The sequence below is a fragment of the Vipera ursinii genome (assembly GCF_947247035.1).
Source record: "Vipera ursinii genome assembly, chromosome: 3".
In the NCBI taxonomy this organism is placed as follows: Eukaryota; Metazoa; Chordata; class Lepidosauria; order Squamata; family Viperidae; genus Vipera; species Vipera ursinii.
In genome coordinates, this window is record NC_139516.1 from 116514847 (window position 1) to 116532700 (window position 17854).

A 17854-nucleotide genomic window follows, 5' to 3' on the forward strand; every position below is an offset into this window, starting at 1 on the left:
TGGGCTTCCCTAAGGACCGAGTATGCCACAACCTACTTCTTGTTGAGATAAGAAAATGTGGGACACACTGCATCACCACCAGATGGATTCCTAACTGACCGACCGACCGATCAACCAACCACCCTCACCATGTAGTCCTCAATGGAAGTACATCTGCAGGAAGGGAAGCATGCAGTGGGATACCACAAGGTTCTGCCTTATGCCCAGTACTCTCCAATATCTTTACAAATGATTTAGATGAAGGGATAGAAGGGGAACTCATCAACTTTGCAGACAACAGCAAACTGAAGGGAGTAGCCAAGTCTTTAGAAAATAGGTTCAAGATCCAGAAGTACTTGAATTCTGGGCCCTATCCAACAAAATGCAATTCAGTGGTGAGAAAAGTAAGGCTGTCATGGCAAAAAAATAAAAAAGGCACAGGTATAGAATAAATCAGCAGTTCCCACCCTGTGCACCATGAGTGGTTTCCAACCAGGCCACAGAAACAGCCAGCGAACACAAATATCTACATCCTCACTTGTGCAAGTAGCTGACAAGCCCATGCACATGCTCCATTTGTGTGAGCAGCATGCATGCATGCACATTGCTTGTGCAAATGGAGCTGTGAGCACGTGCCCGCCCTTGCTGGCCACTCATACTGAACCATCCCATTCCCCTTCCCCCCGCCGCCAGTCTGCAGATCTGGAAAGGTTGGGGAACTCTGAAATAGATGGTACTTACCTCAACAGCAGTAGTTGTGAGAGGGATCTAGGTGTCCTAGTGAACCACCACTTACCTATGAGCCAGCAATGTGTTGCAGTTGCCAAAAAAGCCAGTGCAGTCCTAGGCTGCCTCAACAGTGTGATCGTATCAAGATCACATGAAGTGTTAGTACCTCTTTATACTTTTTTGGTAAGATCACATTTGGAATACTGCATCCAGTTTCAGTCACCACAATACAAAAATGATGTTGAGACAGAATGTAGAGAAGAGTAATCAAGATGATTAGGTGCTGGAGGCTAAAGCATGACGAGCAGTTGCAGGAACTGGTTATGTCTAGTATAACATAGAGAAGGACTAGGGGTGACATGATAGCAGTCTTTCAATACTTGAGGAACTGTTACAGAGAAGAGGAGGTCAACCTATTCTCCAAAACACCTGAAGGCAGGTCAAGTAACAGGGAAACTTAATCAAGGAAATATCCAAGCTACAACTAAGAAATTTCCTATCAGTGAGAACAATTAATCCGTGGAACTGCTTATTCTAGAAGTTGGGGATGCTCCTTTACTGGAGGTATTTAAGAAGAGATTGGGCAGCCATTTGTCCAGAATGGTATAGGGTCTTCTGCTTGAGCAGGAGTGTGGGCTAGAAGGCCTCCAAGGTCCCTTTCAAGTCTATTATTCTGTTATTAAAGTAAATCACAGATAGAAGAAGGACACTTGATATATTTGGAAAGTGTTGGGGACAGTTGCATCTGCAGAGATTACATTACTTAGTTAGCTATAGGTAAAACCTAGTATAATATAGCATAGATACCCATTTATATGTATACAGTTACTTCTATATTTAACTATGATTATACAATCTATACAATTTCTTTTTCAGGTCTCAGATCACCAGAGTTACCTTGTGGTTTCTTTGATATTCTGTGCCATTCTAGTTTTCATGTTTTTTCTTCAACGTTGCAAACACAGACCAGAATTGAATAATGATTATTTCTCAAAGGTTCTCAAAAGTAATCACTATCCGAGTCCTAAAAGGTAACTTATTTCTCAGTTTTATTATCTTAGTCTAGATCAGGCATGTCAAACTGCTGGCCCACAGGCCGGATGCATCATGCCGAAACCGGGCCCACCCCATTGCTGGCAATGGGGAAAAGGTCCCAATATGTCGCGTGACATTGCGAGTTTGAAATGCCTGGTCTAGATCAATCAGGAAAACTAAAAACAATTGCATACTAAGACATACTTATGACTAAACTTATAAAATGCTTTTCGTTACATAAATGCTTTCCATTATATAAATATGTAGAATGAAGGTGTGTTGAAATGTGTAATTTATGAATGAAAATTATGTGAAAAAGTGAAATTATCAAATGGCTTTTGAAAGAACCTTGCCTCTCAGGTAAAGTTGTAGAGAGGACATCAAAAATAGCTTAAGAGCAGTTGCTCATCCTTCTAGCACACGGGTGTTGAAACTCGCCATGTCACGTGACGTGCTGCGACATATCACAACTTTTTTTGCATTGCCGGAGCTGGAATGGGCATGGCCTCTGCATTATACAACAGGCCCATGGGTCAGCAGTTTGACATCGTGTTCTAGCGGGAAATTAAATAAGCTATTTCAGTATTTATCTCCATTTAGCATATTGAAACAGCAAACACAAAAAAAGAGCCACACCCAAGTGCAGAATATTGTTACCCCCTCTCCTGCGGGCCCTAACTTCCAAAATAGCTACCAGAAATTTGCCTCTCGCTTGCAAAAGCAGGAGATATGATGGCTCTATTTAGAAGCCATTCAGCAAAAACTAATGGATATGGAGCTCAAGCATTTGCTCAGTTTGGTTCTCATTTCACAACGCACATCATGCTTTATTTCTTGAGTTCTAGAAAGAGAATGTAGAGTACGCAATGGTATAAATTTTTTTTGTCCTTTGTACAAACACATTTGAACCACTTAAGAAAAGTTTCTGAGTGCACCTTCAGTTTATATATTATATATTTTGTACAAATATCTCCAAATGTTTGTTTGTTAATCAGAAGAGATTTGAAATAGCGTATTACCTCATTTATCCATCAGAATAAATTTGGGTAAAACGTTCTCCTGTATTTAAAAAGCATGCTCACATTTAATGGCTATGAAATAATGTCACTTTTAGAAATTTGTCTTGCTTAACCAAGAAAATAAATTGATAAATCTTTCTTAATGAGTACACAATGTTTCTCCAAATATTGGGGAAGCACAGCTCCCAACAAATATGTTCAATACAGATCCTGGGAGATACAACTCAGCAGTAGGTGTACGACTATACATTGTTACACTCCTTGGAGGTTGTAAGCTTCAACATGCATGCAAATTTCTGTAGCAATATAAAGCCTATACTTGGAAATGTAATGCTTTTACAGTACGCTCTTGTGTTAGAGGAAAATTGGGAAATAGAGGCAATAGGTTCCTCAGAATGCTTCTAGAATAGGAGCCTGGATTTTAGAACTTGGGCAGGGAAAGCTATTTAATGTACCTTTGGTGATAAGGCACTGTTTTTCTCCTACAGGTGTATTTCCTCCTATGATGATATGAATGTGAAAAGAAGAACCTCCTTTCCACTCACTAGGTCTCACTCTTTTCAGCTAAATAGCAAAGAAGGTAAGGATAGCTCTGGTTTAACTACTTGCTTCTACAGATTGCTGGTGAAATCTCTACTGTATTTCAGTTCAGAATAATTTTCATAATCCGCATTATAATTTGTTGCAGAAATATAAAAGGTAGTACAATTAAAACCTGATAAGTAGTCAGATTTGTTTCTTTGTGTATGTGTGTTAGCATTATTTTGAGTACCTGTGCAATACAGCAAACATAGCTCCACCAAGTGCTGCTATCTTTAGCAGTCCTTCCCCAGAGACAATTTATCAGGAGGATTTTGACTATTAACCGAATATTGTACTTTCAAAGCTGAGAATAGACGGATTTTGCTTTAGAAGTTTAAGAGTGCTATTGCTGTTTGACTTTTATTTTAATTTCCTTTAGAACCTCATATAAACTGATAGATCATTGCCAAATATAATAAAGATTTGTTTCCCATGGCACCACAAAGACATGTATGGTCCTATAATATGGTGCTTGTGGAAGAGAAGATTTCAACGAAGTTGAAACATTAGAGATAAAAGATTCATAGCTCTCAAGGTTCTCAATCTTTAGCTTTAGCATCATGTTTTATCTCTTAAATTGTGCCTGTTTCTTGAAGTTCCAGTATACTTCCAAATCAATTTTGATGTACCTCTAACTTTTCCCCTGAAAGGTAAACTACAGATTATGTTGCAACTGGCACATGGGCAGATTTTTTGAATTCTTTTGGAATTCACAATGAAATTTAAATGCTTGTTTTTGATTACTCTCTTGGCGGTTAGAAGTACATCAAGATTGATTTTGCTGTTGCCCAAGTAAAGATTGACAAACTAAAAATAGGGGGTTGACCTATTCTCCAAAGCTCTAGACAAGAAATAACAAGTGAAGAACATTAAAGGGAGATTCAACCTAGAGCTAAGGAGAAATTTCCTGACAGTGAGGACAATCAGTGGAACCTCCTAGAGTTGTGGCTGCTCCATCACTGGAGATTTTCAAGAAGAGATTGGATAACCTTGAGCTAGTGAGAATAGAACTGCTGGCAGTCAGGACAGAAGTACATCAAAATAAAAAATAAAAGCAAAGATACAAAAAAAAAATGACTTCCAACTTCTTTTACAGCAGATATAAATAAAGCTTACATTAAAGATAAGAATTATCTTGGTGTGTCCGTTGTAAATGCCCTTTCAATATGATTTTTATTTTGTCAAATAAAATTTGTTCTACATCTTCAATAACGTCTTTTGGACATTATACATGGAAGCAGATGTAATTACTGTCATTGTTGATACTGTGGCTACTATTTTCTGATTCCATTCTTCAAAAGTCTCAGAGTTTTTATTGTCATAACAGCAATAGCATTTAGACTTATATACCACTTCACAGTGTTTTACAGCCCTCTAAAAATGGTTTATAGAGTCAGCATACTGCCCCCAACAATCTGTGTCCTCATTTTACTGACCTCAAGGATGGAAGGCTGAAGCAACCTTGATCCAGTAAAAATCAAACTGCTGGCAGTCAGCAGAATTAGCTTGCGATACTGCATTCTTTTTTATATATAAATATTTTATTAGTTTTTAACAATAGCAATCTCCAGTGCATGGTGTCCAGCATGTTGTCTTGGTTTATATATTTGAAAAAATAAAAAGCAATAATAATTAACAGTCAATAATGATTAAATTTGATAATTCCATAATTAGTATATTAATTTGCAAGGATTCAGTTAGTAGATAGAAGAGAAAAGATTGATACTCTCACCAGTTCCACGCATGCTGTTCACCGATATTCTTGTTCGTGCTCTTGGACTTCGGCTGCAGGTAGCTTGGGCTGGATGCTGATGCAGTGCCAGGCTTTCTCCTGTCAGGTTGGAGGGCTTCCCCTGATCAAACGAAATGACCACCGTCATTTCGTGATCAACGGAGCGCCCCTCCTTCACGGTCACCTCTTCAGGGCTACTTCACCCATTTAGGGTTCCCCTGGCAGGATGAAATTGGCTGCGGGGAGCGGAGCTTTGCTATCCCACGGCCATGCACTATGGCACAAAACCAGAAGTCTCCGCAATACTGCATTCTAACCGTCCACCACCACAGCTCCTAATAGGCCTGTATATCTTTCCTCTGCCTAAAAGTTTTAATGCCCTCTAGTGTCCAATTTTTGAAATCATGAAATTGCTTATCTATGTTGTGTCTTACATAAACCAAAACAAGATCTATGTCCCACAAAAAAAGTGTTTATATTTAATTCCAAAATCTTGTTATAAAAGTCATTTTTCACTATTTTATTTTTTTCCTTCCATTCCATGTGGTTTTTCCTAAGATCCAGTCTTGATATTACTAGCAACAGGCTTTCCAATATTCAGAATCTCTCTTTATCTTGTATACTTTTAATTTTAGTCTTTCCTCATGAACTAATTACATATGGTTAGATTTGCTTGAGCTATGTGTTGAAGAAAAACAATTTTTATGCAGTCGTTATTCTTCCTTAGTTTTAGATTTAAAGGTAAAGGTAAAGGTTCTCCCGCACATGTGTGATAGTTGTTTCCGACTCTAGTTTTAGATTTACAAATAGCTTAATCATCATGTCCATACTATCTGTCTTACTTGTTCCCACATAGATCCCATTTGTGTGATCTAGTCAAAACAAAAAAGTTGTTCTCATTCAGTTGATCTCATTCAATAACAGTGTTTTATATTTTTTTCACAGAATACATCTTTGGTTCATTTATTTTTCACTCATGCATAACATGCAGTATTGGCAATTATGGATACCTACTTTTATGCACAATCATAACAACCGAGATTACACTATATTTTCTGTCACAGGTTTTAGCCCTTTGATTCCTAAATAAACCCTTCCATTGATTTGCATTCAATGATGAATCCCAGAGTGTGATGTAGTTAGAGATTATCTAGTTCAATCTCTGTTCGGTGCAAGGATCCATTATCCCAGCATTTCTAACAGATGTACATACAGCCTCTGTTTAAACATCTCTACTGAAGGAGAGTCATCCTGAAATTGCCTATTCCATTATTAAACAGGTTTTTATTATTAGATTTTATCCGATGTCCAGTTGAATTTATTTCCTTGAAATATAAATCCACCGATTCTTATCTTGTCTACTGGAATAGCATTGAACAATTTGGCTTCATCTTCTGCATGAAGACAGCTACCATATCTTCTCATAATTTTCTCTTCTCTGGGCTAATCTAGTTTAACTCTTCCAGCTGTTCTTCTTACCAGATCCTTGCTATCCTCTGGGCGGGCTTCAGTTTGTCCATTCTATAATGCTCTGCCAATGCGATATTATATAGTAGGGGTAATCTGACCAACACAGAATAGAGAACTGTGATGGTTTCCTTTGATCTTTATCCTGTAATTCTATTGATACAACCTAGGATTACAGGAGCTAGTTTTGGCAGTTACCGTGCTTTTGTGAGAAAAGCATTACATTCCTATCAATGTCATAGCTTTTCCTTCACTCCTATTTAACAAACTCTTTTACATTGTATCTTGGTGACAGACAGATATAAAGATAGGTTTTAAGTTTCTACTTTGGGGGCACTTATCCTTCTTTTCATATTATTTGAGATATATTATGGACCTAATATGGGGTGCACAATTTAAAGTATACAATATAGAGTTTAAAGTGTACCAGATAGCAACATAATTGGACAGTTTGGAACAGGATCCCCATAGAGAACCAACAGAACTCTGCCTAAGGACCATCTTACCACTGCACTGCCATCTCTTATGCCCAGATCAGAAAATGTTCCTGCCTTCTGCTCAAGCTCCATCCTATAAACCAGTGGTCCCCAATCTTTCCGGCTTTGCAGACTGACAGAGTGGGGGAGTGGGGATGGTTCCATGTGAGTGGTGGGCGGGCCCATGCACGTGCCATACCAGAAGCCTGCCACTTCCACAGCCCAGTTCCAAACGGGCCATGGCCCAGTACTGGGCTGCGGCCTGAGGGTTGGGAACCCCTGCTATAGACCATGTCTCTCCACCTTTTCTGCCATATTCCATAAAAGAAAGGACAAAGTCTCCAGTTATATGTAAGGTTACAAATTCTAAAAGATGTCTAATTTACAGAAGTTATATACAGATTTTATTCTGTTCTGTTCTGTTTTATTCTATTCTATTCTAACATGACCTCAATAGTGTAAAATCTACTCAAAGAACGAGTTCAGAATCTCCTTTAAATGTATCATTTATATTGATGCTACATTATTTTTTCTGGTTTTATTGACTTTTAATGTTACTGCCTGTCTTAATAAGAATGAATATACATACCACATAGAAAATTACTAAGATACTATCTATATATCCTTTTTTCTTTTAGTCAACCCAGATGACTTCTACATTGTGGAACCATTGAAGTTTTCCCCAGAAAAAAAGGTACGTTATTGTAGCTGACGTAAGAGCAGCATTATATAAACGTGTCCTAAGAGTTAAGAGGCCTTCACTTAACAATCTAATTTTATTTTATTTCACTTATCTATATATCAAATTATTGTATTTTACTCCAATTTCATGTTAAATTGTTTTTACATAGGACTTTATTAATAATTTATGTTTGGAACTCTGTATTTTGATATGGCCAATGGGCTAATCAGTAAACTAAACTAAACAATCTTTTTCTTTTTTAGAAGAAGCGTTGCAAATATAAAAATGAGAAAATTGAAACAGTCAAGCCAATAGCTGAAACAAATCATCAAATAGCTAATGGAGAAATAAAAAACAAGAAGACTTTTACCAATCAGAGAGACTTCTCTAATATTGGTGATGTATATCATTCTTTGTACAAAAGCCCGCCATCAGAAGGAAGTTCTGAAACCTCATCACAATCTGAAGAGTCCTACTTCTGTGGCATTTCAGCGTGCAGAGGTTTGTGCAATGGGCAAATCCAAAAGACAAAAACTGACAAGAGAGCTCTTAAACGAAGACGTTCTAAAGTCCCAGAACAGCAGAAACTCATAAAAGCAATACAGACTAAGACGGGGTCCTTGCCAAGCCTGCACGATATCATCAAAGGAAACAAAGATATAACTGTGGGAACATTTGGTGTCACAGCTGTTTCTGGTCACCTTTAAATTTTATTGAACACTTTATAGTGGAAGTTTTTGTATGACAAATTCTGTTGTAGTAGGGTGATAGGCTAAAGTACTGAGGAGCATCTAGATATTTTGATGGGTTTTTTTTTTAAAAAAACAACCAATAGCATTTTGTCAACAGTTTTTCAAAGCTGCTTTTATACATCATATCAATTTTCCCAACCATGTTCTGTACAATTCCCATTATCCCCTGCCAGCATGCCTAATACTTGCTGACTAGGAATTATAAGAATTCCAAAGTATCCAGGGGGCAGGTGATTGTGGAAGGTTATTCAGTAATTTGAGGTTGGATGAAGACTGGGACATGGGGACTATTTTTACACTTTTTGTGTAAATGTGTATGTGTTTTCTCATTTGACTTAATTTTTGTCATAATAGCTGAAATGAAAGTACACCAGAGTGAATAATAAGGTTGGTCTTTGGGAGTAGTTTCAAGATTATGTTGTATAAGTTAACTTATTGAGCACTTTCAGTAGTGCCTCCTCGTTTTCTTAAAAGAGCTAATGTCTTTTCTAAATTTCATATGTAATGTGACTTATTTAAAAAGTCTATGTTTTGCAGCTTTCATGTTAGTTTTTATAGTGATATACTTAGTCTACACAGCGAATGAGATGGACTTATTAAAAGTATGAATTGTGAAGTGGGCCTAAATCACAATGAGAGTCAGAAAGGGTTAGACTGTTTGTGTGAATCATAAAAAATTGTGACACTAGGATCTGTAATAAACAACAGATTTATGGTGTCAATAGAAACTGTGAATTACAAAATAAATCTGAACATTTTTATTTAAATACATTTACATTTTGTTTTACTCGGGCTAGGCTTTCTCACTGCATATTCCGGGGTTAAATTAGTATTTTTAATCATTCTGGCTGCTATTATCATGCTTCCATTGCACCTTCCAGTGCATTTTTATCCCTGTTCCTTCTGTCTAGTGCTATTACAATGTTGTATCTCTCATACAATAAGATAGCTTTGCCAAATATAATTACATGTGATAAAGCAAAATTGTGGCAGCTCTATTCATAATGATTTAGAAAGACATTAAGGAATAAGAAGTAAGAAGTGTACAGAAGAAAACAGCTGAAGAAAACAGTAATTACAAACATGTTTCTGCTAAAAAAATTGAACTAGCAACCTTCTACCATACAAGGCAATTTTTTTTAGCTATTTTAATACTGTTAATATACAGATAGTCCTCCACTTAACAACTGTAATTGAGCCTGCAATTAGTCACAAGTCATGATAGTTTTTAACTAGGTCATCATGTGATAGTGTCTGATTTTACAATCGTTTTTGCAGCAGTTGTAAAGTGTATACTACAGTTGTAAAGCCAATACCATAGTCATTAAGTAGATCCATGTTTCGCTAACAGCAGTTTCTGGAAAAAAAACAGGTTACGGTCACCTAATCGCAGGATGCTGTAATTGGCCATAAATATGGGCTAGTGCCAAGCACTGCAAATGGGGACGCTGAAATCAGAACTGAATCTGGGTAACAAGCCCCTTTTTCAGGATCTTCTGTAACTTTGGTCACTAAGTAACTGGTTGTAAGTTGAGGACTACTTGTAGGTCTAATATAGATAAGGTCTTTGAAGCTCCTAGATCAGGGGTGTCAAACTGCTGGCCCGTGGGCCGGATGCGTCATGCCGAAACCATGCCCACCCCAGCTCCGACAATGGGGAAAAAGTTGCGATACGTCACGACACATCACATGGCGTTACAGGTTTGACACCCCTGTCCTAGATCCTGGCAACAATGGCCTCATCTGGATGGACATTTCTTCTGTGGCCTGCTGGAGTTGGCCTGTGAGGAAGTCAAATGCTTCAGGATGCTGAAATAGAAAATTTGTCTGGTGGTTAAATTTGCAATGGGAAGGAGGGGATTGAAGGTTGACATTCATCTGTGCCCTCAAAAAAATGGTTACTGCCCTGTTCTGACAGTGGGAAACTAGGCAGTGCAAAGAAACTAGACTCTCCAGACACAGTCCCAGAATTACCAGGGAACAGAAAATGGTTTGCTTCAAAATTATTCCTAAAAGTAGAATTTGTCTTTAATCAAATCTTTGCAGTACAAGCATTTCTGGACTTTTTTTAATAAATTTTTTATTGATTTTTTTCATACATTCAGTACTACTTATTCAACAAGCTTGTCTGAGTTTTACATTCACTAATACAGATACTAATACATTCACTAATACTAATCCTTTATTCTTTTCTGTAGCCGTTGATAAAATAAGTCCCAAGTTTGATAATATTCCGTTTCTTCTTTTTCTTTCAACCTCAAAGTCAGTCTGTCCATCTCCGTACATTCTAGTATTTTTTAATTATTTCTTCATCTGATGGTATTTCTTCATTTTTCCAATATTGTGCGAATATAATTCTTGCCGCTGTTATTACATGTAACATCAAATATATGCTTTGTTTATCAGTCTTTTCTGGCATAATACCTAATTAAAAAATAAGGTTTAAAATCTACATGTTTTCCCAACATCTTTTCTAGCCACGTATGTATTTTTTCCAATAACACTTTGCTTTGGCACATGTCCACCAAACATGGTAATAAGTACCTGACTTGTGTTTACATTTCCAACATCTATCTGACATGTTTTTAAACATTTGTGCTAATCTTGCTGATGGCAAGTGCCATCTATAATACATTTTATATAAGTTTTCTTTATAAGGAGTTGACATTGTACAATTATAGTTTCTTTCCATGTTTTGCCATTTTTCTCATTCTATATTATATCCAATTTTTTGCCCATATTATCATTGTTTCTTTGACTTGTTTGCTTTCCATTTTCAAATTCAATAGAAAATTATAGATTTTCTTAATTTCTCATCAGAGGTTAATAATATCTAAGTATCAGACAAAGTTTGCTCCTTATAAAATCCATATAGTTTAACATCTTTATCATATCTAACTTGCATTTGTAAGTATGCCCATCATGATAGATTTATATCCTGATTTTCTTGTTTAGATTTTAAATTCCCTTCAGAATTTAGAATATCTCCATGTCCATTTTTTTCCAAAATTAACTAAATTTGGATGTACAAATGCTTCCATTGTTGGCAGCCATCCTGGAATTTTCAGGTATATTTTACATCTTATTTTTTCCCATGTTAGTAGTAATACATTTCTTATATAGTGGGTTTGAAAGTACTAGTGGATTTTATTTTTCCCATACCATAAAAAGCATGCCAACCCAGTTGTAAATCATGTCCCTCCAAATATAACAACCTTTTATTTCTAAGTTATCCATTCTTTTATGCATGTTAATACAGATGCTTGATAAGACCCACTCTGGCATACCAAAACCTCCATTTTCCTTGGCTTCTTGTAACATTTTCATCTTAATTCTAGCTTTCTTTCCTTGCCAAATGAACTTCAAAATTAATGAATTTAAATCTTCAAAGAATTTTTTCTCAAGTTTTATAGATATTGCTTGGAATAGAAACAAAATTTTTGATAATATATTCATTTTCATTAGCAATTCCTAATATTGACAGTTGCAGATTTTTTCCAAGTCGTCTTATTTGATTTAATAATTTTCTATAATTATCTTCTTTTATCATTGAACATCTTGCTGTTAAGTATATTCCCAGGTATTTAACTGTTTTAACTATTTGTATTTTTTTCTGACTGTTTTTTGCTTATCTGAGAGATTTTTAACTATAGTTTTTTCTCTGTTTATTTTCAGTCCTGCTATTTCTCCATGCTATTCTATCTTCTCCAGTAGTTTAGGGATCGTCTCCAAAGGTTCTTCTAGGATAAATACCAAATCATCTGGGAATGCTTGCAATTTGTATATTTCACCTTTTATTTCTAGTTCTTTAATTTCTGTATCTTGTCCAATATTTCTGTTTAAAACTTCCAAAGTTAAAATAACAGTGAAGATAATGTACATCCTTGTCTTGTGCCTTTTCTTATCTGAAAGTTCTCTGTGTAGTCTCCATTTACAATCACTTTTGCTGTTTGTTTTTTTATATATTGTTTTAATTATATTTATAAAGTTTTGTCCAAAGTCCATTATTTTTAATTGTTGGATCATAAATTGCCACAAAAAATTATCAAATGCCTTTTGAGCATCTAAAAATATTAGTGCCAATTGTTTCCCTCGATGCAGTTCATAATATTCCAATATATCCATTATAACATAGATTATTTTTAATTGCCTCGTTGGTAAAAATCCATTTTGGTCTGAATGTATAAATTCAGTTAAAAATCTTTTCAGTCTCTCCGCTATTATTAATTTAATTTAATTTAATTTTATTAAATTTATATACCGCCCTTTCCCGAAGGACTCAGGGCGGTTTACAGGGTATTTAAAATCAAACAGTACAAAATACAAAAGTTAAACAATTAAAAAAAGATTAAATTATCCCTTAACTAAAAACCTCAGTTTTATAATTCACATTTAGTAGTGATATCGGTCTAATTGTTTATTTGTGTCAAATCTGAATCTTCTTTTGGTATTAAAGTAATATTTGCTTCTGTTCATGTATTTGGGAGTTTAGAGCAACACAAAAGTTCATTATATACATCCTTCAATGTTACACTTAATGTATCTTGTAAACATTTATATAGCTCCACCGGTAGTCCATCTGGTCCCACCGTTTTCTCATTTTTTTGTCTTCTTATAGCCTCTGTTAGTTCCATCATTGTTACTTTTTCCTCTAACATAGTTAAAGTTTTCTGAAATTTTTGGTAAATTATTTTCTTCCAGATATTGAATCATTTTCTCCCGTGAAATTTCTTCTATATCATACAATTTCTTATAGTATTCTTTAATTATCCTTTTATTTCTTCATTTTTAAATTGTAAACAGCCTTTTTCATCCACTAAGTTATTTATCAGTTTTTTCTCCTTCTGTTTTTTAAGTTTGTAAGATAACCATTTTCCTGGTTTGTTTGCATTTTCAAAAAAAAATGTTTTGCTTTTTTAATTTGCTGTGCCAATTTTTCTGATTCCATCAAATTTAATTTATGTTTTATTGTTTCCATTTGTCTTTTCAGTATTTTCTTTTGTGGGTTTATTTGCAGTTCTAATTCTAATTTTTCAAATTCTTCCCTTAATAATATATATTGTTGTCTTTTTTTATTTTTTGCCATATATATTATAGCTACACCTCTAAAATATGCTTTGGCATATTTTGTTTCTTCTGTCTGTGTCTGGCCTTTTCTCTCCTCTTGTTGATGTTGTACTCTTTCATTTAGAAACGCTTGGCTTCTTTCATCAAAGTCTTGTGCCTTCCAAGTTGCGTCCAGTCGATATCTTGTATTATTCCAGTTGATAAGGGTTAGCCATCTGAAGTTTATACCTTTTGCAATTAGCTTTGTAGTTAGAAAGTGATATTGTCTTCGAGTGTCTCTTATTCTCTTAGGGATCTGCTTTAACACCACAATTCTTTTTATATACAAGTTTTATTGATTTTTTAATATTTACATATACATGTATTTGTGAAGCAATATGGTGGTTGGGTAGTCAAAATAACAAATAACAAGTTGTAAATAGTTCAGGTTACATCAACAGGGATTCCCTCTCTGATTCCCTTAGTTATCACGTAGTCAAAATAGTCAAGTTAATACACTTCTAGTTGTAACCTAGTCAATTAACAAAATTTTCAATATATTTTCACTAATACATATCAATATCCTGTTTTTAAATTTTATCTAGTTGCAATAGAATATTCTAGAATAGCCTATAGTGTACAAAAGAAAGCTTAATTTTTGGGTAACCCACAATTCCATATTTCAATAAAGAATAATTCTCTTCTCTACAAAACTTACATTGTTCATTACAAAACATTCTTATGTTTTACTATTAAAGCCTAGTTTTCATCTTAACAAATCACCAATTATTAGAAGTATATTTTTTATCTTAACCGTTCAACAATTATTAAAATACTATCTTTTATATATAAAATTCTAGATTCTATAATATAATTCAAAAGTAACAACTAATATATTCTATAAGTCATCTTAACTGTACATCAATTGTTAAAATACTATCTTTTGATATATCATTCCAAATTCTATAATATAGTTCAGAATTATATTCTAAGAGCTTACTTTTGTTTTCCCTTGCAGATCTAAAAGCTAAATGTAGAATCAGTTACATTTTTTAGAGATTCCCCTTAATCCATTGAAAGTTATTTTTATACTCTATTTTTAGGAATCCCCAAAAAGAAACAAGTTCAGTTTTTTAAACCTAACTCTTGCCTTCCTTTTGTGCCAATCAGGCTTCCCTCTTGGCATCTTTAAATTCTCAAATGTATCTTCCTTTCTTCCTATACCCCTTATTTGAATCCAGGGAATGTATCCAAATGTCAATTTTGCAAGGAAAATGTCCCCTTTGTATCCATTGTAGTTTTGCTTTGATAGTTCAGTTTTTGATGATTGATGTAATATAGTTGTCATTAGATCAGTCAAGTCTTTTTGTTCTTCCAATTCTATCTGGGTTAGGTAGAAAGTAGTAGCTGGTGTTATGGTTGTCATTTGGTTAGTTGAATTCTCAGTATAGTGTATTTGAAGGCCTTTAGTGTCTTCACGCTTAGTATTGCTTTCTTCAGGTGCTGTTGCTTTTTGAGTTGTAAGTTTTGTAGTTGCCATTAAAGTTTGGACTTTAAGGTTTTCTGTAGGTTGCTTTTGTTTTTTCTTTGAAATCTCCTATTTTAGTGTTAGTTTCCACTTCTATTTGGTTTTGGGTTATCTTTTCCTCATTTAAAGTCAGAATTTGATTTGGTGGCTTTGAGTTGTCAGATTTTTCTTGCAGTTTGGCTTTAATTTGCTCTGTCATTGCCAAAATCGTGTCTAGTATCAGTTTATAGTCAAGTGGTGGGATATATTCATCCATTTTGTTATTGTTTGCAGCTAAATCTTCCATGGAGGCTATTTTAATAAGAATCAAGGATTATCCACCTCCAAAAGAGTTGTTTTCAGTGCCAGGTGTTCCCACACTTATCTTTAAGAATAATGTAAAGGACATCTCTGTTATTCAGTCAGCTCTCACAACAGAAAAAAGAAATTTACTTGCTGTACCAGGTTTTGCCACAAGATGTCATCAATGACGTATAAAATGCAATGTAAAAACTTTCTCCCCCCCCCCAAATTAATATAGAACTTTTGTAACATTAGTCCAATTTTTCCCTTAATTCACAGCTTAGAGAGAAAATAGGATAGTGGATCCCCAGCAAAAAATAGGAGCTTTTTAGTAAATACAGATGAAATTGCTTAGATTCTTTGCTGAATTAATTAAATTTCTTTTAAAGCTTTAAGGCTTTAAGATTTGTTCCCAGGGTAGATATTCACTGTTTTTTTTTTCAAAAGATGGGGAAAGAAATTTTCAGGTAAGTCCCACAGGAAGATGGTTAAGGGAATAGGAAAGGTAAAGGCCCACCCAGGTCCTCCAGATTGCTTCTTAGTGCTGGGTAGTGCTTTTGGCTTTTGGTAGGGAGCAGCTTAGTGATCAGCCATCTTTATGGCCGGTCTCTTTTTCTTCGCAGAGAGCTGCCACCCTTCCGCAATTGCAGGGCGATTTTTGACCCTTTTCAGGATCCTCCAAAAAAGAGAGAAATGGATGGCAGGAAGTGGACTGTTCCTACACGTCCGGAAGCGCCCTGCGCGCGAACTGGAAGCCTCCAATACCACAATTTCTTTATTCTTATATTGTAATGGTTCATCTCTGGCTCTTTTCAGTATCTCATCTCTTATTGTTTTCTTTATAAATCTTACATGGACTTCTCTGGGTAGTTTATATTTCCTAGCATAACTTGAGTTCATTCAAAATATTTCATCTATCTCCATTTGTATCTGCTTGGTCTGTTTTTAAAGCCCCTGCCAATAAATTAATAATCACTTCTGCTATATCTTCTTCTCTATCTTCAGGGATATTTTGAAATCTTAAATAGTGTGCCATTCTTCATTTCCAAAACTGCCACCGCTCCTTCTAAACTTTGATTTGCTTGTTCTAATTTTTCATTTTCTTTCATTAGTGCTTCCAATTTTTTGTCAATGTCATCTGATTTATTTTCCATTTTCTGAATTCTTTGTTCCATTTTTAGCAATCATTTGCTGATGAGCCTCAAATTGTGTCTTTATAACCAGCATTTGTTCATTTAATTTATCAAAGTTACTTTTTGTCTCTTCATGATTTCTCTGTATTGATTCTTGAATTAATTTTAATGTAGTTTCCATCTCAGTTTGAGCAGTATTTATTTTTTCTCACTGCAACATTGTTTCAATAGATCCCTGGCTTGTTGGGCTAGATCCGTGGTGGCAAACCTATGGCATGGGTGCCACAGGTGGCACGCAGAGCCCTCTCTGTGGGCACGCACACCATCGCTCCAATCCTAGGCCTTCAGCTGGGTTTTATAAAACCTTTTTGCTTTAGGCCTCTGCTGCCATGTGCAAAAAAAAAGGTTCAATCAGTCAATCTATTTCAACTTCTTGCGGGGGAAAAAAAGATCTCGCAAAGTTGGGATTAATTGATTGAACTTTTTAGTCCCACCCATTCTGCCATTACCACCGCAGCCATGCCCACCCAATGGGCCACACCCACCCAATGGGCCACGCCCACCCAGCACCTGACAATACGTAAGTGGTTTTTGGATTGCAGTTTGGGCACTCGGTCTCTAAAAGGTTCACCATCACTGGGCTAGATGTTCCAACTGAGGTTACAGAGGAAGTTTTTTTTCATAAGTCTGGTGAGATTTGGTGCACTCATTTTTCAATTAAGTGAATTTATAAATCTACAAAGGGGAGAAAAAGGAAAAAAGCCAACTATCTTAGGCTAAAATCCAACCATAAAATGAGCCAACTACTTTAGGCTAAATCCAGATGCTCCAATCAGTTCAAAGATGTAAAAAGTCCTCTTTTTCCATATAATTCCTGTTTTAGTTATAAGGTAAAGGTTCTCCTGCACATGCATGCTAGTCGTTTCCGACTCTAGGGGCCAGTGCTCATCTCCATTTCAAAGCTGAAGAGCCAGCGTTTGTCCAAGGACATCTCTGTGGTCATGTGGCCGGCATGACTAGATGCCAAAGGCGCATGGAAGGCTGTTACCTTCCCACCGTAGTGGTCCCTATTTTTCTACTTGCATTTTTACGTGCTTTCGAACTGCTAGGTTGGCAGAAGCTGGCACAAGTAACAGGCGCTCACTCTGTTACGCGGCACTCGGGATTCGACCCGCCAAACTGCCGACCTTCTGATCGACAAGCTCAGTGTCCTAACCCACTGAGCCACCGCATCCCTTTTGTTTTAGTTACATCCAGGGTCAAAAGATATGATTGTGTAGAGTATTTTCTAGTGTAAAGTCATATAAAGCTCTTTGTTTACACCAGCTGTTATTTCAGGGTCAAGAGCTTTTCAATTTCTTTTAGTATTTGGTATTGGTGTAGTAACTCCTTTCACCACTAGATGTCCTTAT

At 35.7% G+C, this 17854-nt stretch overlaps 1 protein-coding gene across 4 annotated transcripts in view; it reads left to right on the top strand.

Annotated features, from left to right (window-relative positions):
* SUCO (SUN domain containing ossification factor) overlaps positions 1-9220 on the top strand; it is an 81714-nt gene extending 72494 nt beyond the window's left edge. For 3 of the 4 annotated variants that reach the window (XM_083357528.1, XM_083357526.1, XM_083357527.1), the window contains 4 exons: positions 1585-1739; positions 3251-3342; positions 7658-7713; positions 7965-9220. In XM_083357528.1, coding sequence (XP_083213654.1) covers positions 1585-1739; positions 3251-3342; positions 7658-7713; positions 7965-8408 — 747 coding nt within the window. In that variant the 3' untranslated portion in view covers positions 8409-9220. Of the gene's footprint in view, positions 1-1584; positions 1740-3250; positions 3343-7657; positions 7718-7964 lie in introns of all 4 variants that reach the window. The other variant, XM_083357529.1, reaches the window with a different exon arrangement.
* Positions 9221-17854: the final 8634 nt, after the last annotated feature.